General features: G+C 36.7%; 2 protein-coding genes and 1 long non-coding RNA gene across 3 annotated transcripts; 1 reads left to right on the top strand and 2 right to left on the bottom strand.

Moving 5' to 3' along the window:
• Positions 1-536: 536 nt before the first annotated feature.
• LOC140836194 (uncharacterized) lies at positions 537-3,126 on the bottom strand. The gene is made up of 7 exons (XM_073201583.1): positions 3,063-3,126; positions 2,727-2,981; positions 2,396-2,640; positions 2,030-2,233; positions 1,311-1,397; positions 1,154-1,200; positions 537-719 (listed from the first exon to the last, which is right to left on the bottom strand). Exons 1-6 carry the CDS (start codon positions 3,114-3,116, stop codon positions 1,176-1,178), a joined length of 870 nt encoding a protein of 289 aa, XP_073057684.1. The 5' UTR covers positions 3,117-3,126; the 3' UTR covers positions 537-719; positions 1,154-1,175.
• An 8,863-nt stretch (positions 3,127-11,989) lies between these two features.
• On the bottom strand, positions 11,990-15,373 carry LOC140835800 (uncharacterized). The gene is made up of 4 exons (XM_073201208.1): positions 14,425-15,373; positions 12,912-14,235; positions 12,724-12,829; positions 11,990-12,637 (listed from the first exon to the last, which is right to left on the bottom strand). The coding sequence occupies exons 1-4, from the start codon at positions 15,371-15,373 to the stop codon at positions 11,990-11,992; spliced, it is 3,027 nt and encodes a 1,008-aa protein (XP_073057309.1).
• Positions 15,374-16,517: 1,144 nt separating this feature from the next.
• On the top strand, positions 16,518-17,159 carry LOC140836192 (uncharacterized). The gene is made up of 3 exons (XR_012119017.1): positions 16,518-16,547; positions 16,639-16,707; positions 16,828-17,159. It is a non-coding gene; the product is annotated as an uncharacterized lncRNA (long non-coding RNA).
• Positions 17,160-17,770: the final 611 nt, after the last annotated feature.

The raw sequence follows: 17,770 nt of genomic DNA, 5'->3' as shown, positions 1-17,770 counted from the left end.
TCTCTGTATAAAGAGCTGACACTAGAAGAAAAACGCTGAATGACAACGGATTTTATCCGTTGTCTTTTAAGGTGAAAAAGTGATGTTGTAAGCAGTGTTGTTAAAAGTCAGGACAACGACAACGTATAAAATCCGTTGTCTTAGTTAACAAAGACAACGGTTTTACATTGTTTTTAAATGTTGTGTGATATGAGATACGACAACGTTTTTATAACGCTTAAAAACCGTTGTCGTATATGAGCTACAACAACGTTTCTGCAACAAATTAAAAACGTTGTTGTTTTGAATTTACAACAACAGTTTGACAATGGATAAAAAACGTTGTCGTTTGTGTTTTACAACAACATTTATGCAACGAATAAAAACCGTTGTCAATTTTGCATCATTTTATAATTGTTACCGTTAAATTTTTAAAAACTGTTGTTTTTCACATTTTATATACAATGAACTAATTAATTAATAATTATATAAAAACACAAATTAAAAAATTCTGAAATTAGAACTAATAAAAACTAAAAAGATACAATCATCCTCAAAATATTCAGTCCAAAAGTAAAACATAAATTGTGCCCACATAAACGTACCATAATCCATAATATTGTATCGAAAATAAGTTTACAACACCAAAAACACTAGATATAACTGAAGGTGCATATTTTGATGAAGCTTTCTTTCTCCGTCTACCGAAGCTGCAAAGTGTTTATCATTTCGAACTTATCCTGTTTTGAAAAACAAAAAGCATGGTTATATTTTTTCGAATATTTAGCTGATCTCAAAAACAAAACAAACACAGCTGATGCAAAAACAAAAACACATAGATTTCCATGCACTCTCTCAAACATATTTGGTTAGGTTTTAATTCAGCAACATAAAGAAGGATTTCATAATGGTATAAATATTTTGATTTACTTTTCTAGAAATTTCGGCATGACCTCCCCGTAAATAGGACATCCCGAAAAAAATCAAAACAACATAACAACTGTATACTCGTAAATGAATTCCATCGATTCAAACATAAAACAAATCGCATGCAGAGCCGGCCAAGCTCGATCATTCCAAAAAAAAATCTATCAATCAAGTATCACACCATATGTACACATACACGGGTTATGTCCTCAGCAAATGACTGAAGATGCAGTTATTTAGTACTTACCAACAAAAATATCCGAAATGTCTCAACAGCACAACAACAGCAATTCCCTGGAAATGAAGGAGTTATAATTTTCAAAGTTTGCAAATGTTCATTTACTTATAGCAAACAATTGTTAAATGAAAAAAGAAACAGAATTATGGAGGGAAGCGTTCCATACCTACTCATAAATATGATCTTGTATACATTCTGCCAACTCAGAACGCACCTCATCGATTTCTTCCCGAGAGTACTCCGATTTTGTGAACTGTGAACACACATACAAATTATGTTACTAAAAAAACAATAATTACTGAATTTTCAAAATGTTGAAATTGATGATGTAAATTTTCAAAGAAGCAATATGACTTTACTATTGATCGTAGTGAATCTCTCTCGATAGTCGCAATCTCTTCAATAATTTGTCTCATAAATCTCATTACATAATAACCACATTGTTTTGCATCTGGTTGTCGAGGAGCCTATGGTAATTAGAAACAAATGGTTAATTAAAAATATAAGCATTAAAATTACTGTTTAACATAATTACACATACCTTTACCACTTCCCACAAAGTATTTTTCCTGCCTTTCCTTCCCTTGTCTGAATTAAACAATCTCAAGGCCCTCCATACAATAACAATAATTATTATGAGTTGTTTATTGACTAAATTTAAATTCTTAATAAAAAAAGAATATAAACTCACATTTCCATCACATATTTCAATTCCTGATCGCGGATACGATGATACAGAGAATCCAACAAATAAATAACCTCCTTGTAAGGTTCAATGACAACGAGGATCCAATGAAAACTATGCAGAAACACATAGTCAGTGCATAAAATGCAATAAATTGTCGAAATGAAGCGATTGATAGTGAGATTGCAATTCGTACTGACCCTATATTACATGGCACAAAAACTAATTGATCCACTGATGCACCACTGAGCCTATCTGCTACAACACTTGCATTGTGGTTCAACCTTTCAAGCTTACCTGTTTTGTCATGTGCACATTGTTTTGACACATATGGAATGCTATGTGGATTGACAAATCTGAATTTCTCCATCTTTTTATCTTTCAATAGATTTTTGTGAAGATGCCTGACATTTAAAACATAAGTAGCATACAAAACAATAATGTAAACAAGACAGAATGGTGGCACAACTGTTTTTGCAAAATCACATTCCGGGTTCATTATAATGAAAGTAGAACAACTGTTTTTGCAAAATATTTGTGTTTATAACTCAAATCAAATCACTTACCATATGTAGCCAACTAAACAATTGGCCGAAATTGGGTCCAAATGATACAAAGGAATGATGTCGTCAAGGTGCAGAATAAGTTTGTAATCATCGCCAAATACATCATGATCTAAAATCATTGATATGTATCTTCCTTCATCAAGAGAACGCTTACTATAACAATACAGCATATGTAATGATCTTGGGACACTTGCTGACAAATGATGTTTCTTCATTGACTGTTCAATTGTCTTCTTTTCGACATTCTGGTAATTGCAAATATAAACATGATAGATAGAATGAATAAGAAACTTTTTAGTCAATTTAATTTTCCATCGAATGTAACATATACCTCATTGGATTTTACTATCAAGTGTTCTGGCCAAACCACAAGTGTTCCAACGGCATCACCAATAATTTCACATTCACTAGGAATCGGAACTGGCAAAGGTGTTGATTTGTCCACTGCTTCATCAATGGAAACCCGTATGCAGTTATGGGGTAACGGAACACCATGGATCATTTTATCTTCTCCTTTGACACAGACAACTGTACCATATGCAACAATATTTTTGCTACCTTCCACTGTCAATGCAACTTGTTTACCCTAAAAAAAAATAGGCATTTCGATAAATTTTACTTACTCTATGTTACGTTGTTATTACTTTGCCTACAGCTACTGTCATACCTGTAAAACATCAAATTTGCTAACAATTTGCAGCTCCACATCATCATGTTTCATGTCGCTTTTATTGTGGTTTCGGTATCTGTTGATTCCAAATTTGAGTTGCATTCCAAGCTTTCTCTCGTGCCAGCAGACTTAATGTAACGAGCCAAGGCTATCCCGATCTTGGGCTCTGCTCTATGGGCCTTAGCCCCTCTGGAACTCTTCCCTCACGGGCTTTCCATAGGCATCGTTACTCATAGGACTCTCCACACCAGGTTGGTGGAGTGATACCTCCCCAAGTCTCGAACCCATGACCTCCTGGCTTAAGTACATTGTTCAAAGAGACTTGGTACCAATTGAGTAGTATAAAGAAACTCAAACAAGGGAACATCCATTTGAGGGTTTATAAAAATTTTGGCATGATGTCCCTACATTTTGTTTAAACTAAAAACTCAAGCAATACTATATAAACAACAACATTCATATATATATATAAACATATTTCATCTACACAAACGTATTCTGCTTCATTCTACCCATAGACATAAACATTGTAAAACGTGTTTCAAACCCTGACATTGTAAAACTTATAATACATATGCGGAAGCTATACAATAAGAAGCCCGGTTCTTGTCGAGGTGAGACACGTCACAACCATCCCTTGGTGAACCGGCATCCTATGCATCTTCACTACCTGATCCTGTAATACATGAGCTACGTGAGTTTATAAAACTCAATAAGTTGGCACTTATATGTATCAATATGCATCGAAGGAACATATATATCAAGTCGTGACAACAATGAAACTTTAAACCATGTCATATCATAGCATATATTCATGTTCATGTTTGTACTTGAGCCTCATTAGTTGACCTGTACTACCGTGCTTGCTTTATTATATAGCTACTACTGTGTTGGACGTCAGGGAGCAACCTTTGGCAACCCCACGCCCCATGAACATATATTGGCCAATAGCTTTGGTGGACTTAAAACCACCCATGATGTCAACAAGCTCTATATCATGTAAAATCAATCATTTTTCCTTTCAATGTTCTTGTTCTTGGTCATGACATAGCACCCAACATCAATATTCATGAGTTCCTTACATATTTAATACATAACAATGGCATATGGTGCTATGTTTCATCAATAAACATACTAACAATGTACATATATCAATAAACAATGCAAAGCATTTGAAATCCATAATATTACTCATGTATTACTTCAAGAACATGCCAACTTACAGTCCAAGCTTATTAACACTGGTTTGAGACGGTGTTTCTCGCTCCTATGCTGTCAAACATAACAATAATTCAATCACTATATCTATACTAGGTGAAGTTTGCTCCTCTACCTTTCTATGTCTTGGCTTTAAGCTCTCCAAATTTTAGGTCATTTGGAGGTCTGAGCAAAAGGTTATGCCCATTCTCCTAACATGTGTCGTGTCAGTGAAGGAATGACGGTATACACGACACACTTCGGGGCGCTTTTGGCTTGTCTTCCACAATGATTTGGACAAAACTCAAAACTTGAAAGTTGTAGCATTATATCTTAGCTTTCTAATGGTTATGGCCTCACTCAATTTGGATCAATATTCAAATCATTATGCTAAAACCCGTACGAACTACCATATTTACATCTAATTTCCCACAACTTCCATTACACTATTTCTATGTACCCATCTTACTATCACTACTTTGACATATATTCATTCTCAATACACCATGAACAATATAAGAGTCATGTTCAATCTCAATATTGATACTTCATTCATCACGTGAAACCTAATGAGGTAATTAACTACAAAATAAACGACATAAACACGTTATAATCATTTGTACGAGTAACCGGGCATTACAATTCTCCCCTCCTTCAAAGAATTTCGTCCTCGAAATTTAACGTACCATATAATTCAGGATAACTCTGTTGAATCTCGTCTTCTCGCTCCCAAGTTGCTTCTTCGATTGTATGATTTCGCTATAACAGTTTCACCAAGGGTATTTCCTTGCCTCGTAACACTTTTGATTTCCTATCGAGGATTTGGACTGGTCGTTCTTCATACGAGAGATTCGATGCAAGTTCCAATGGTTCGTAATGAAGAACGTGAGAAGGATTGGCCAAATACTTTCGTAGCAAGGAGATGTGAAAAACATTATGAACGTTTGATAAACTCGGTGGTAATGCAACTCGGTAGGCTCTGTCTCCTATTCTTTCCAAGATTTCAAATGGACCGATATATCTTGGACTCAATTTTCCTTTCTTGCCAAAACGTAAAATGCCCTTCAATGGTGATATCTTTACAAATACATGGTCACCAATCTGAAATTCCAGTCGACGACGTCGCACATCAGCATAGCTTTTCTGTCGACTTTGGGCAGTGTGCATTCTTTCTCTAATCTTGGTTACCAATTCAGCTGTCTGTTGTACCAATTCAGGGCCTAATAACTTTCGTTCTCCTATTTCATCCCAATGTACTGGAGAGCGACATTTTCTACCATATAATGCAGTATATGGTGCCATTCCAATGCTTGACTGATAGCTATTATTATATGTAAACTCAGCCAACGGTAGTTTACTGTCCCAACTGCCTGGGAAGTCAATAGTACAGGCCCTCAACATATCTTCTAAGATCTGGTTCACTCGTTCTGATTGTCCATCAGTTTGAGGGTGGAATGCTGTGCTGAATGACAATCGAGTTCCCATAGCATGATGCAAGCTTTTCCAAAATGCTGATGTAAATTTTGGATCTCTATCAGATACAATGGATACTGGGATACCATGAAGCCTCACTATCTCCTTGATGTATTCTTCAGCATATTGATTCATCGTGTATGTGGTCTTCACCGGAATAAAGTGAGCTGATTTTGTAAGTCGATCGACAATAACCCATATAGCATTGAATCCTCTTTGTGTTCTTGGCAGACCAAGGATGAAATCCATTGTGATATGTTCCCATTTCCACTCAGGAATGGGTAGCGGTTTCAGAAGTCCTGCTGGTCTTTGATGTTCAGCCTTGACCTGTTGACAAGTTAGACATTGTGCAACAAATTGAGCAATGTCCTTTTTCATACCTTGCCACCAAAATAATGGTTTCAAATCCTTGTATATTTTCGTGCTTCCTGGATGGATCGAATAGGGAGTAGCATGAGCATCAATAAGAATGTCATTTCTGATCGTTCCTTGCTTTGGCACACACAATCTACCCCGATATGTCCAAATTCCATCCCCATTCAATTCATAGTTCAAATTTCCTTTTTCTTCATCTCGCTGTCTCAGTTGTTGTAATTCAGTATCTGTATTTTGTCCGGCCTTGATTCTGTCTACAAGCGTTGGTCGAACCATAAGGGATGATAGTTTGATTGCAGATCCCTTTGGAATAACATCAAGCTTCAAGTTCTGCAAATCCCATAAAATTTGTTCTTGTACTTGCATTGCAGCAACAGAACTGGACTTTCGACTTAACGCATCTGCAACAACATTGGCTTTGCCTGGATGATAATTAATAACACAATCGTAATCCTTCACCAATTCCAACCAACGTCGTTGTCTCATATTCAATTCTTTTTGCGTGAATAAATATTTCAAACTCTTGTGGTCCGTGTAAATTTCACACCGTTCACCATACAGATAATGGCGCCATATTTTCAACGCAAATACCACTGCTGCCAGTTCTAAATCATGTGTGGGATAGTTCTTTTCATATTCTTTCAATTGCCTAGAGGCATAAGCAATCACCTTCCCGTGTTGCATCAAGACTGCTCCTAAACCTTGTTTCGAAGCATCACTATATACTACGAAATCTCCTGATCCTTCTGGAATAGCAAGGACCGGTGCTGATGTCAATTTTGCTTTTAATTCTTGGAAACTGTGATCACATGCTTCATTCCATACAAATTTCACATTCTTTCTTGTTAAAGCAGTCAAAGGCAATGCTATCTTAGAAAATCCCGCTATAAACCGACGGTAATAACCAGCTAACCCAAGAAAACTACGTACCTCGGTAACAGTGGTAGGTCGTAGCCAGTTATTAACAGCTTCAATCTTACTTGGATCCACTGATATGCCTTCTTTTGAATTGATATGACCCAAGAATGCTACTTGTTCAAGCCAAAATTCACATTTCTTCCATTTGGCATATAAATGTTTATCCTTCAAAGTCTGTAAAACTAATTGCAAATGTTCTCGATGCTCCTCTACAGTTCGTGAGTAGATTAAATTATCATCTATAAACACAATCACGAACTTGTCTAAGAATGGCTTGAAAATTCTGTTCATTAGATCCATAAATGCAGCTGGTGCATTCGTTAGTCCAAATGGCATTACAAGAAATTCATAATGCCCATACCTGGTTCGGAAGGCAGTCTTAGAAATATCATCTGATTTCACTTTTAATTGATGGTAGCCTGATCGTAAATCAATCTTCGAAAAGATAGCAGCTCCTTGTAGTTGATCAAACAAATCATCAATTCTAGGAAGTGGATACTTATTTTTGATTGTCACTTTGTTCAACTCCCGATAATCAATGCATAGACGAAGGGTACCGTCTTTCTTCTTCACAAACAAAACAGGTGCACCCCACGGTGAAAAGCTCGGTCTAATAAACCCTTTATCAAGTAACTCCTGTAACTGTTCTTTCAATTCTTTCATTTCTGTAGGAGCCAATCGATAAGGAGCTTTTGAGATCGGATGAGTTCCTGTCACAATATCAATCACAAATTCGATCTCTCTATCTGGGGGTAAGCCTGTTACATCATCAGGAAATACCTCTGGAAACTCACAAACAACATCTGTATCTTCTAGTTCATGAACTGGTGGATCAATAGTTAACACAGATGCTAAATATCCTTGACACCCCTTCTGTAGTAATTTACAAGCCTTCATACACGAGATTATCCGAAGTGGTAAGGATATACCTGCACTTGCTATGGTGAATGGTTCAGCTCCTACTGGTGCAAACTTGATCATCTTTATGCCACAGTCAATAGTAACTCTGTACTTCGAGAGCCAATCCATTCCCAATATCACATCAAAATCGGTCATTTTCAAAACAATCAATTCAGCATACATCTGATGACCTTGGACATATATTGGACATCCTCGCACAATCTGATCTGTCTGTAATTCTTGCCCAGAAGGTAAGGCTATGGCGAGTTGTGTTTCTGTTTTACTTGATGTAATGCCCAGTCTCCTTACAAACGATTCCGAAATAAAAGAATGTGTGGCTCCTGAATCTAGTAAAACAATAGCAGTAATACCAGAAATCAAGAACATACCAGTGATCATCGATGTATCCACATACACTTCTTCTTTGGTCATGGAGAAAAGGCGTCCTTGTACTTTCTCAGAACTTCCTGGACAATTCCTGGCGAGATGCCCTGGCTTTTTGCAACAATAACAGACATTAGAACCTTGCATACAGTCCCCGCCATGGAGTTTTCCACATTTAGGACAAGGTGGTATGTCCTGTTCTTTACGTGGAGGGGGACCCTTGCCACGAGGTTCCTCTGGTCGGGTACCTTTGCTATCGGTCTTTTTGCCTTGTCCTGTTCCTTGGCTCTTTTGAAAGTACTGCTGCCTTCGCTGTTGTCTGTCCCTTTCAATGTCTTGCTCATCCTGTTCAGCCATAAGTGCTCTTTCCACTATCTCCCCATACGTAGTAACTTTCAACATTCGTACATCTCTTTTAATTTCAGAGCGAAGTCCCCGCATGAAATGTTCGCCCTTACTGATTTCATCTTGTGCAATATATGGTACATATTGGACTCCGGCCTCAAATTGTTGTATGTATTCCGTCATTGCCATGGTCCCTTGCTTCAAATTCAGGAAGTCACTGGCTTTCTTGGCTCGTACGTCTTTACTGAAATACTTGTTGTAAAACACGGTTTTGAAAGTTTCCCATGTCAATGGTCCAACCGGTAATGCGACCCTTGCACTCTCCCACCAAATTCTTGCATGCTTTGTTTACAAAAAGATGGCACAAGTGACTTTATCAGCATCTTCCATACGAAGATAGGAGAAGATGGGCTCCAATGACTTAATCCACTCTTCTGCTACAGCTGGATCAGTGCTTCCCATGAATTCCGGAGGATTTAAACGTCGAAAACGATCATATACGTCTATCTGAACAGGCACATGTCTGTGTACTATGGCTTGAGCTTGTGCCTGTTCATGAGTAGTCCGTTGCATCTCTAGTAGCTGCTGGATTTGTTCACCATGGACCTTTGCTTGTTGTTGGAGTAATTGGGCGAAGTCATCTACAGGTCGTGGCGCACTACCTTCACCTTCGACTGCTGGGGCCTTGCCCTTAGATGAATCTCCCTCATGTACTTTACGTTTCGGTGGCATCGTTGCTTATCTTAACCTACGTGTAGGATACATAGACACATAACTTAGCATAAACTATGGAATACAAAGATACTTACTTGCCGAGTTCTCCATGTGGATGAAGTGCAGTGTCTTCCCTGTCGAAGAACCGTGGGCTCTGATACCATTTAAATTGTCACACCCTTACTCTATACTTAGCATAATCACTATAATCAAAATAGGGTTTGAATGATATAACTATAGTATAAAGAAACTCAAACAAGGGAACATCCATTTGAGGGTTTATAAAAATTTTGGCATGATGTCCCTACATTTTGTTTAAACTAAAAACTCAAGCAATACTATATAAACAACAACATTCATATATATATATAAACATATTTCATCTACACAAACGTATTCTGCTTCATTCTACCCATAGACATAAACATTGTAAAACGTGTTTCAAACCCTGACATTGTAAAACTTATAATACATATGCGGAAGCTATACAATAAGAAGCCCGGTTCTTGTCGAGGTGAGACACGTCACAACCATCCCTTGGTGAACCGGCATCCTATGCATCTTCACTACCTGATCCTGTAATACATGAGCTACGTGAGTTTATAAAACTCAATAAGTTGGCACTTATATGTATCAATATGCATCGAAGGAACATATATATCAAGTAGTGACAACAATGAAACTTTAAACCATGTCATATCATAGCATATATTCATGTTCATGTTTGTACTTGAGCCTCATTAGTTGACCTGTACTACCGTGCTTGCTTTATTATATAGCTACTACTGTGTTGGACGTCAGGGAGCAACCTTTGGCAACCCCACGCCCCATGAACATATATTGGCCAATAGCTTTGGTGGACTTAAAACCACCCATGATGTCAACAAGCTCTATATCATGTAAAATCAATCATTTTTCCTTTCAATGTTCTTGTTCTTGGTCATGACATAGCACCCAACATCAATATTCATGAGTTCCTTACATATTTAATACATAACAATGGCATATGGTGCTATGTTTCATCAATAAACATACTAACAATGTACATATATCAATAAACAATGCAAAGCATTTGAAATCCATAATATTACTCATGTATTACTTCAAGAACATGCCAACTTACAGTCCAAGCTTATTAACACTGGTTTGAGACGGTGTTTCTCGCTCCTATGCTGTCAAACATAACAATAATTCAATCACTATATCTATACTAGGTGAAGTTTGCTCCTCTACCTTTATAATAATCAAAAGAGATGAAAACTTACACCTTTAGGAAGCTCTTGGGATGAAGAACAAAGTTCTAACTTCAATTATATGAAAGAATGAAGAAGAAAGCATTTGGAAGAAATTCTCTAAGTTTTGTTTCGAGTTTATGCTGTTAGAGAGGTTGAGGATGGTGGAAAGTGCTTAGAAAACCCGATACTTATCTTTTTATACAGCAGGTTCGCTAGGGCGGACGCTTTTTACCGCTAGGGCGAGTAAATCTCGGTCCTACACATTTTATTTCTGCACAGGTTCGCTAGGGCGGACACTTTTGACCGCTAGGGCGAGCAAGTTTCGGCCCTATACATTTTATTCCTGCACAGGCTCGCTAGGGCGGACATTTTTGACCGCTAGGGCGAGCCAGTTTCGGCTCTGCACACTGATTCATCAGAAATCGCTCCAGAAACGGCTCTTCCCTTCATAATCTGGAAAAGTTGTAAACTACAAAGTTGTAGCCCTATGTCTTGGCTTTAAGCTCTCCAAATTTTAGGTCATTTGGAGGTCTGAGTAAAAAGTTATGCCCATTCTCCTAACATGTGTCAGTGAAGGAATGACGGTATACACGACACACTTCGGGGCGCTTTTGGCTTGTCTTCCACAATGATTTGGACAAAACTCAAAACTTGAAAGTTGTAGCATTATATCTTAGCTTTCTAATGGTTATGGCCTCACTCAATTTGGATCAATATTCAAATCATTATGCTAAAACCCGTACGAACTACCATATTTACATCTAATTTCCCACAACTTCCATTACACTATTTCTATGTACCCATCTTACTATCACTACTTTGACATATATTCATTCTCAATACACCATGAACAATATAAGAGTCATGTTCAATCTCAATATTGATACTTCATTCATCACGTGAAACCTAATGAGGTAATTAACTACAAAATAAACGACATAAACACGTTATAATCATTTGTACGAGTAACCGGGCATTACAATTAATGTTGGTATTGGATGCCATCTAGTCCACAAATCTGTTGACAAAAAAAAATGGAGTTAACAATTGATATATGTAACATAATTTGTAGGCAGAATTTACAGCCATAATTTTGAAAAATAATATGCTTACTATGGAAACTACAGCATTGAGAACTTCGAAAACACATTGCACCACTGTTCCACAAAATAGAATCTATGCAACTTTTATATTACAACACTAAAGAAAAAAGTACAACATATAATATACTGAACAGAAGTTTGTAATTAAACAAGCAAATGATGACCAAAAAACACATTGAGAACCCACAACAACACGATAAAAACGAAGACAAGATAAGAAATCAATAGTAAAAAGCAACGTAACAAATCAATAGTCGAAAGCAAGATAACAAATCATTAATTAAATATTGTTAACCCAAGTCCCATCACAGTCTTCACGAACGCATGGTGGTTCATTATCTTCTGCTCCGTCAACATCCATTGATGGCAAGCCTCTGCTAAAACATTGATAGTGGAGAATAGTGTCTTCAGACTCGTGACCCTTTATGTATTCAAAATACTCCCTACTTGGTGTTGCAAGTACAATACTCCATAAAGGATCTTCAGGATCTTCAATGTAAAATACTTGCTTTGCTTGACTAGCCAAGATGAAAGAGTCAGATTTGAATCCAATTCTATTGAGGTTTATCAACGTGAACCCAAGATCATCTATGGTGATACCACCATTATTTTCCACCCATTTACACTTAAACATTGGAATTTGAAATTTGTGGTAATCAAGTAACCATATTTCCTCTATAACTCCATAAAAAATCATATCTGTCACAATAGGATTTTTATCCTTTGCACTAGCAACTTGCATTGTCTTTGCAACTAAGCTAACTCCAGAGTTCTGAACAACTCGTACATCATCACGCTCTTTTGTAGTGTAAGTAACCCCATCAATCAAATAACCAGAGTACTTTAAGACTTGCTTGCTAGGTCCGCGCGCTATCCACTTTAATCTTTCTGATACTTGATGTGTTGAATGTTCAACTACATGTGCAACCTATATTTTTGTATGTGATAAATTATTAGTCTTGCATAAATCGTACCGAAGAATGTATGAAAATACGTAATACATAAGGAACTTACACGATCACGCAACCAAACAATAAATGTTCGGTTATGCTCATCTTGTAACCACTTCTTCGACTTAGCCCTATGAGGAAATCTTGCGATCAAATACTCCATGTGTGGCCTAAAAAAATTATTATTAAAATAAATAAACAAATAGAATGGAAGCAAAGCGCGTGAAAGTATTAATAATTTGGAAAAATTACTTGATATAAAGATCAATCTCAACATTATTTTCCAATACATAACGATGTGCTTGCTGCAAATCATCGTGACAAGCGGAGTGCACTACTGCACCAGATAAAGGCTTCGTAAGTTCTATTTGTCGATGACTTGATGGGATCCCAATTGTGTGCACACTAGACAGATAGTCTGAGCAAAATTCAACAGCTTCTTCAGCAATATAACATTCAGCTATACAACCTTCAGGTCGATTGCGATTTCGCACATAACCTTTCAAAATCTTCATGTATCTTTCAAACGGGTACATGTACCTATACCAAACCGGTCCACACAATTTCACCTCCCGCACAAGATGAACAGTCAGATGAATCATTATGTCAAAAAATGAAGGTGGAAAATACTTTTCAAGTAAACACAATATCGTCACACTCTCTCTTTGCATTTCATCCAACTTTGACACATCTATCACTTTATTACATAACACATTGAAGAAGAAACACAATCGAGTGATAGTGTCTCTGACATGTTTGGGCAAGACACCACGAATGGCCACTGGAAGCAGTTGTTGTATTAAAGTGTGGTAATCGTGTGACTTAAGGCTAACAAGTCTCAATTCCTTCATCGATACAAGGCTTCTAACATTGGATGAGTAACATGCAGGAACTTGTATTCCAGCCAAAGTATTCAAAATCTTTCTTTTTTCATCCTTATTAAGTGTATAACATGCTGCTGGCAAATATGTTCTCTTCTCCCCCATATTTGGTGCTAACTCTGTCCGCACATTCATTTCCACAAGGTCTAATCTCGCGGCTACTCCATCCTTTGTTTTTCCAGGAATGTCAAGTAACGTACCAATGAGACTTTCACATACATTTTTTTCAATGTGCATGACATCAAGAACATGTCGAACATGTAGATGTTCCCAATACTCAAGTTCAAAGAATATTGATTTCTTTTTCCAGCAAGATTTTATCTCATCCTTGTTCGACTTAAGCACCCCTATACTTTTTCCCCAACGACAATTAATTCTTTCAACTCTTTCCAAAACTTCATGGCCACTCAATGGTTTTGGTGTGGGGTTGAATTCTTGGTTCCCGTTAAATGCCTTTCTTTGTCGTCGATAAGGATGAGTTGCAGGTAGAAACCTTCTATGGCCTGTATATGACATTTTCCTACTATGCTTCAATCTTGTTGAATAGGTTTCTTCACCACAAATAGGACATGCATGATATCCTTTCACATCACATCCTGACAGGTTCCCATATGCAGGAAAGTAATTGATCGTCCATAGTAATATAGCTCTAAGTGAGAAAGTTTCTTGTCGATATGCATCATATGTTTCAATGCCTGTATCCCATAAGCATTTTAAGTCATCAATCAGAGGTGCTAAGTAAACATCAATATCATTTCCCGGTTGTTTGGGACTAGAAATCAACAAAGTGAGCATCATAAATTTTCTCTTCATACACAATCATGGAGGAAGATTGTAAGTGATCGTTAAAACTGGCCAACAACTGTATGCAGAACTCATCAAACCATGGGGATTGATCCCGTCAGCTGATATGGCCAATCTAAGATTTCTTGACTCATTAGCAAACTCAAGCCACTTGCGATCAACTAATTTCCAAGATGGCGCATCGGCTGGATGACGTAAGTAGCCATCACGAATTCTTTTATCAGCATGCCAAGTCAAATCCTTCGATATCTCCTTGTTCCGAAACATTCTTTGAAATCTAGGAATAGGTGGGAAGTACCACAGGACCTTTGCAGACACTCCTTCCCTTACCGTATTTTTTTGGCCCAACTTCCACCTTGAAATCCCGCAAGTAGGGCAATTGACCGAATTGGCATACTCCTTTCGGTATAAGATACAGTCATTAGGGCAAGCATGAATTTTCACGTAATTCATCCCTAATGTACACAAGATTCTCTTCGCATCGTATAAAGATAAAGGCAATTCATTGTCATCAGGAAGAATTTCTCCCAACAAACTGAGTAGGTCAGTGAAACTTTTATCACTCCAACTATATTTTGCCTTCAAGTTGAATAATTTCACAAGTGCAGATAACTTCGTAAATTTAATGCATCCAGGATACAAAGGTTTCTCTGCATCTTCAAGTAGCTGATTGAATTGGGTTGGATTCCCAACATAACTATCATATGCATCATGTACCATATCTATCGGTTCTTCATCAAAAGATTTTTGACCATCTTGCCCGGCTCGATCACTAGCATTCATTGAGTTCCCTATCGTAGATCTTTCCCCATGCCATATCCATGTATGATATGTCAAATCTATACCATTAGAATACATATGTGCCCTTATAGTTTCTACATTTCTCTTCTTTAGATTACCACATTTTGTACATGGGCAAGATATTGTGTCAGGATCCTTTGTATTTTTCACTGCAAATTGCAAGAAAGACTCTACTCCAAATTCATATTCATGTGATACTCTATCCTTAAACATCCATTCTTTGTCCATTCTTGGTAAAACTAATCAACCAACAATGAGTCAACACCTTCAAAACAGTTGTAAACAACAAAACAAAATATTAACACAAACACAACTAACAAATAGTAACAAAACAGTCAAAATATTTAATTCTAGATTTTGCATAGCTAATAACCAGACAATAATGAAAGACAACGAGGAAAGACTTCTATTGGAATGAAATATGAGGGCCTTTTGTTCTTATATTTTAACGTATATTTTATATTGATGTGCACTGTTAGCATGTATTTCCCATACCAAAGTAATTACCATGCGAACACATCACTGTTACCACAATTTCAAGGCAAGACATTGCTTATTAAAGGCTTGAAGTCAGCTGTAAAGTCGGTTGATAGATTCGTCGCAACCACGACCATCGTTGTTGTTATTATTATTATTATTATAATAAATAAATACAACTATAACCATGATTAGATAGACCCCTTGGCTTGTATTATTATATTGGGTGGACCTCACTAGCCTAATAAATTGTTCTTGTTGGCATATTTGGTAAATTATGTAACTCTTGTTCCTCTGATGTTTGTCCCTTAATTTATGTTGAATAGCTTTGTCTCAAAACCTGAAATCCATGGCATAATAACAGTATGCAGTTCCATTGACCAGCTTCAATCCACATATCATTTTATTTAAACATTAAAATATGGTACTAAATGCTTATGTAAAATTTGAGCAGGAGAAATCAGAGATTGAAATGCAAATTTCAGAGGACAGATCACTATTATCGAGAGGGATACAAAAACTTTGATACAAGTTTGGTAGCAGGTGCTTCAAAATTGTAAAGGCCACAGATTTCTTCACTGCTCCAACAGCTCTGTATCTCGTCTAAAGTATTCAATATATATATATATATATATATATATATATATATATATATATATATATATATATATATATATATATATATAATATTTTTCCCAAGAACGATCAAAATATTACGATTTTAAAAAAATCAAGCTTTGGTTTCAAATAAGAACAACCCATATTTACTAATACTTTAATAAACAATTTTGTAGTTTTTCTTCAAATACCTTTGAACTAATATGTGAACATGTCTTTCTACATGATCTAGAATGATAAATTTTAAAAAAATCCTAGTTGATACATGGTGTCTTCTCTTTGCTTTTTCTTCACACCTGATTTAAAGGTAATTTTAAAAAACTGAAAGTACTGTCAGATTTGTGCTCATGTAGGGTTATCATGTATGCTGTAAAAATTAATATCTATACTTTTTCCAGATTTTGTCTTGGGAATTTTGTGCACGTAAACACGAAGAACTCATTCCTCGTAGATTAGTTGCCCCTCAGGTAAAATTGTGTTCTTAATTATTTTGGCTGCTTCAGTCCTTTATCCAACTAGTTTATATCTGGAAATTAATTTGTTAAACAATATATTTGGGAGCTTAAGGAATAAACTTGTATCGGCAGGTGAATCAACTGCTTCAGGTTGCACAGAAATGCCATACAATATCTGAAAGTGGACCCAATGGCATTTCTCCACCAGATTTACAGGCAAACAGTGCTATGTGAGTTTCAAAAATCCATTCTTTGATTAACTTTCATTTTATTGACCTAATCTGAGCGATGTAAGGATGGGCATTGTGAATGTCATTCGTCTCTTTATGTTCTGTAAAAAGGTAAAATAAGCTGTAAAACTGGAATTAATCCTATTCTTCTTTGATGATCGAGGAAATTTTGTCTTTCGGACTTTTCATGTTCGAAGGTTATCTGCGGATGGCCATTGTAAGGAAGTTTGTCATTCTTTTTCCATTGTTTTCTTCTCGTCTGCCTTCTCATTTTTATTTAGTTATTGGTGACGTGGTTTACTCGTTTAAGTGTTTTCCGTTCCCATAGACTTGAACAAAAATTTCTGGCCAATTTACATGGTATCATAAACTCCATGTTCTTGAACTAGACTTGAGCCATTGGCTTGAATAGTAGTTTCTGGGTTTCCAACACCTACCTACGCGGCCAGGAAAAAAGATGACAAAATGACCCTGATGCATATCTTTCAACAGTAATTTGAATTGAGTTTTTCGAATTCTTTCAACAGCAATTCAACAAAATTCTTTCACGGTTCAAATTCTTTCAACAGACATTCAAATAAAAACTTTAGGTTTTTCGAATTCAAATAATTTGGGGAAGAACAAACAACAAAGAATGGATACCACATAAACTTAATTCCTTACTCAATACAAGACAAATAACAGAGAATCAAACACAAATATAACCTGAATCGAACACAAATCTCGCACAGCCAATAGAAAGGAGGTGCAAAGGCTTGGGGAAGAACTTCAGGAGCTCGACGCTTTTTGTCCGGTGTTTCTGGGCGGCACCCGCCGGAGGCTGTCGTAGGTGAGGGAGAAGGCAA

Source organism: Primulina eburnea, chromosome 7 (genome assembly GCF_022965805.1).
Source record: "Primulina eburnea isolate SZY01 chromosome 7, ASM2296580v1, whole genome shotgun sequence".
Classification (NCBI taxonomy): Eukaryota; Viridiplantae; Streptophyta; class Magnoliopsida; order Lamiales; family Gesneriaceae; genus Primulina; species Primulina eburnea.
This window is presented reverse-complemented; position numbering and strand designations above follow the sequence as displayed.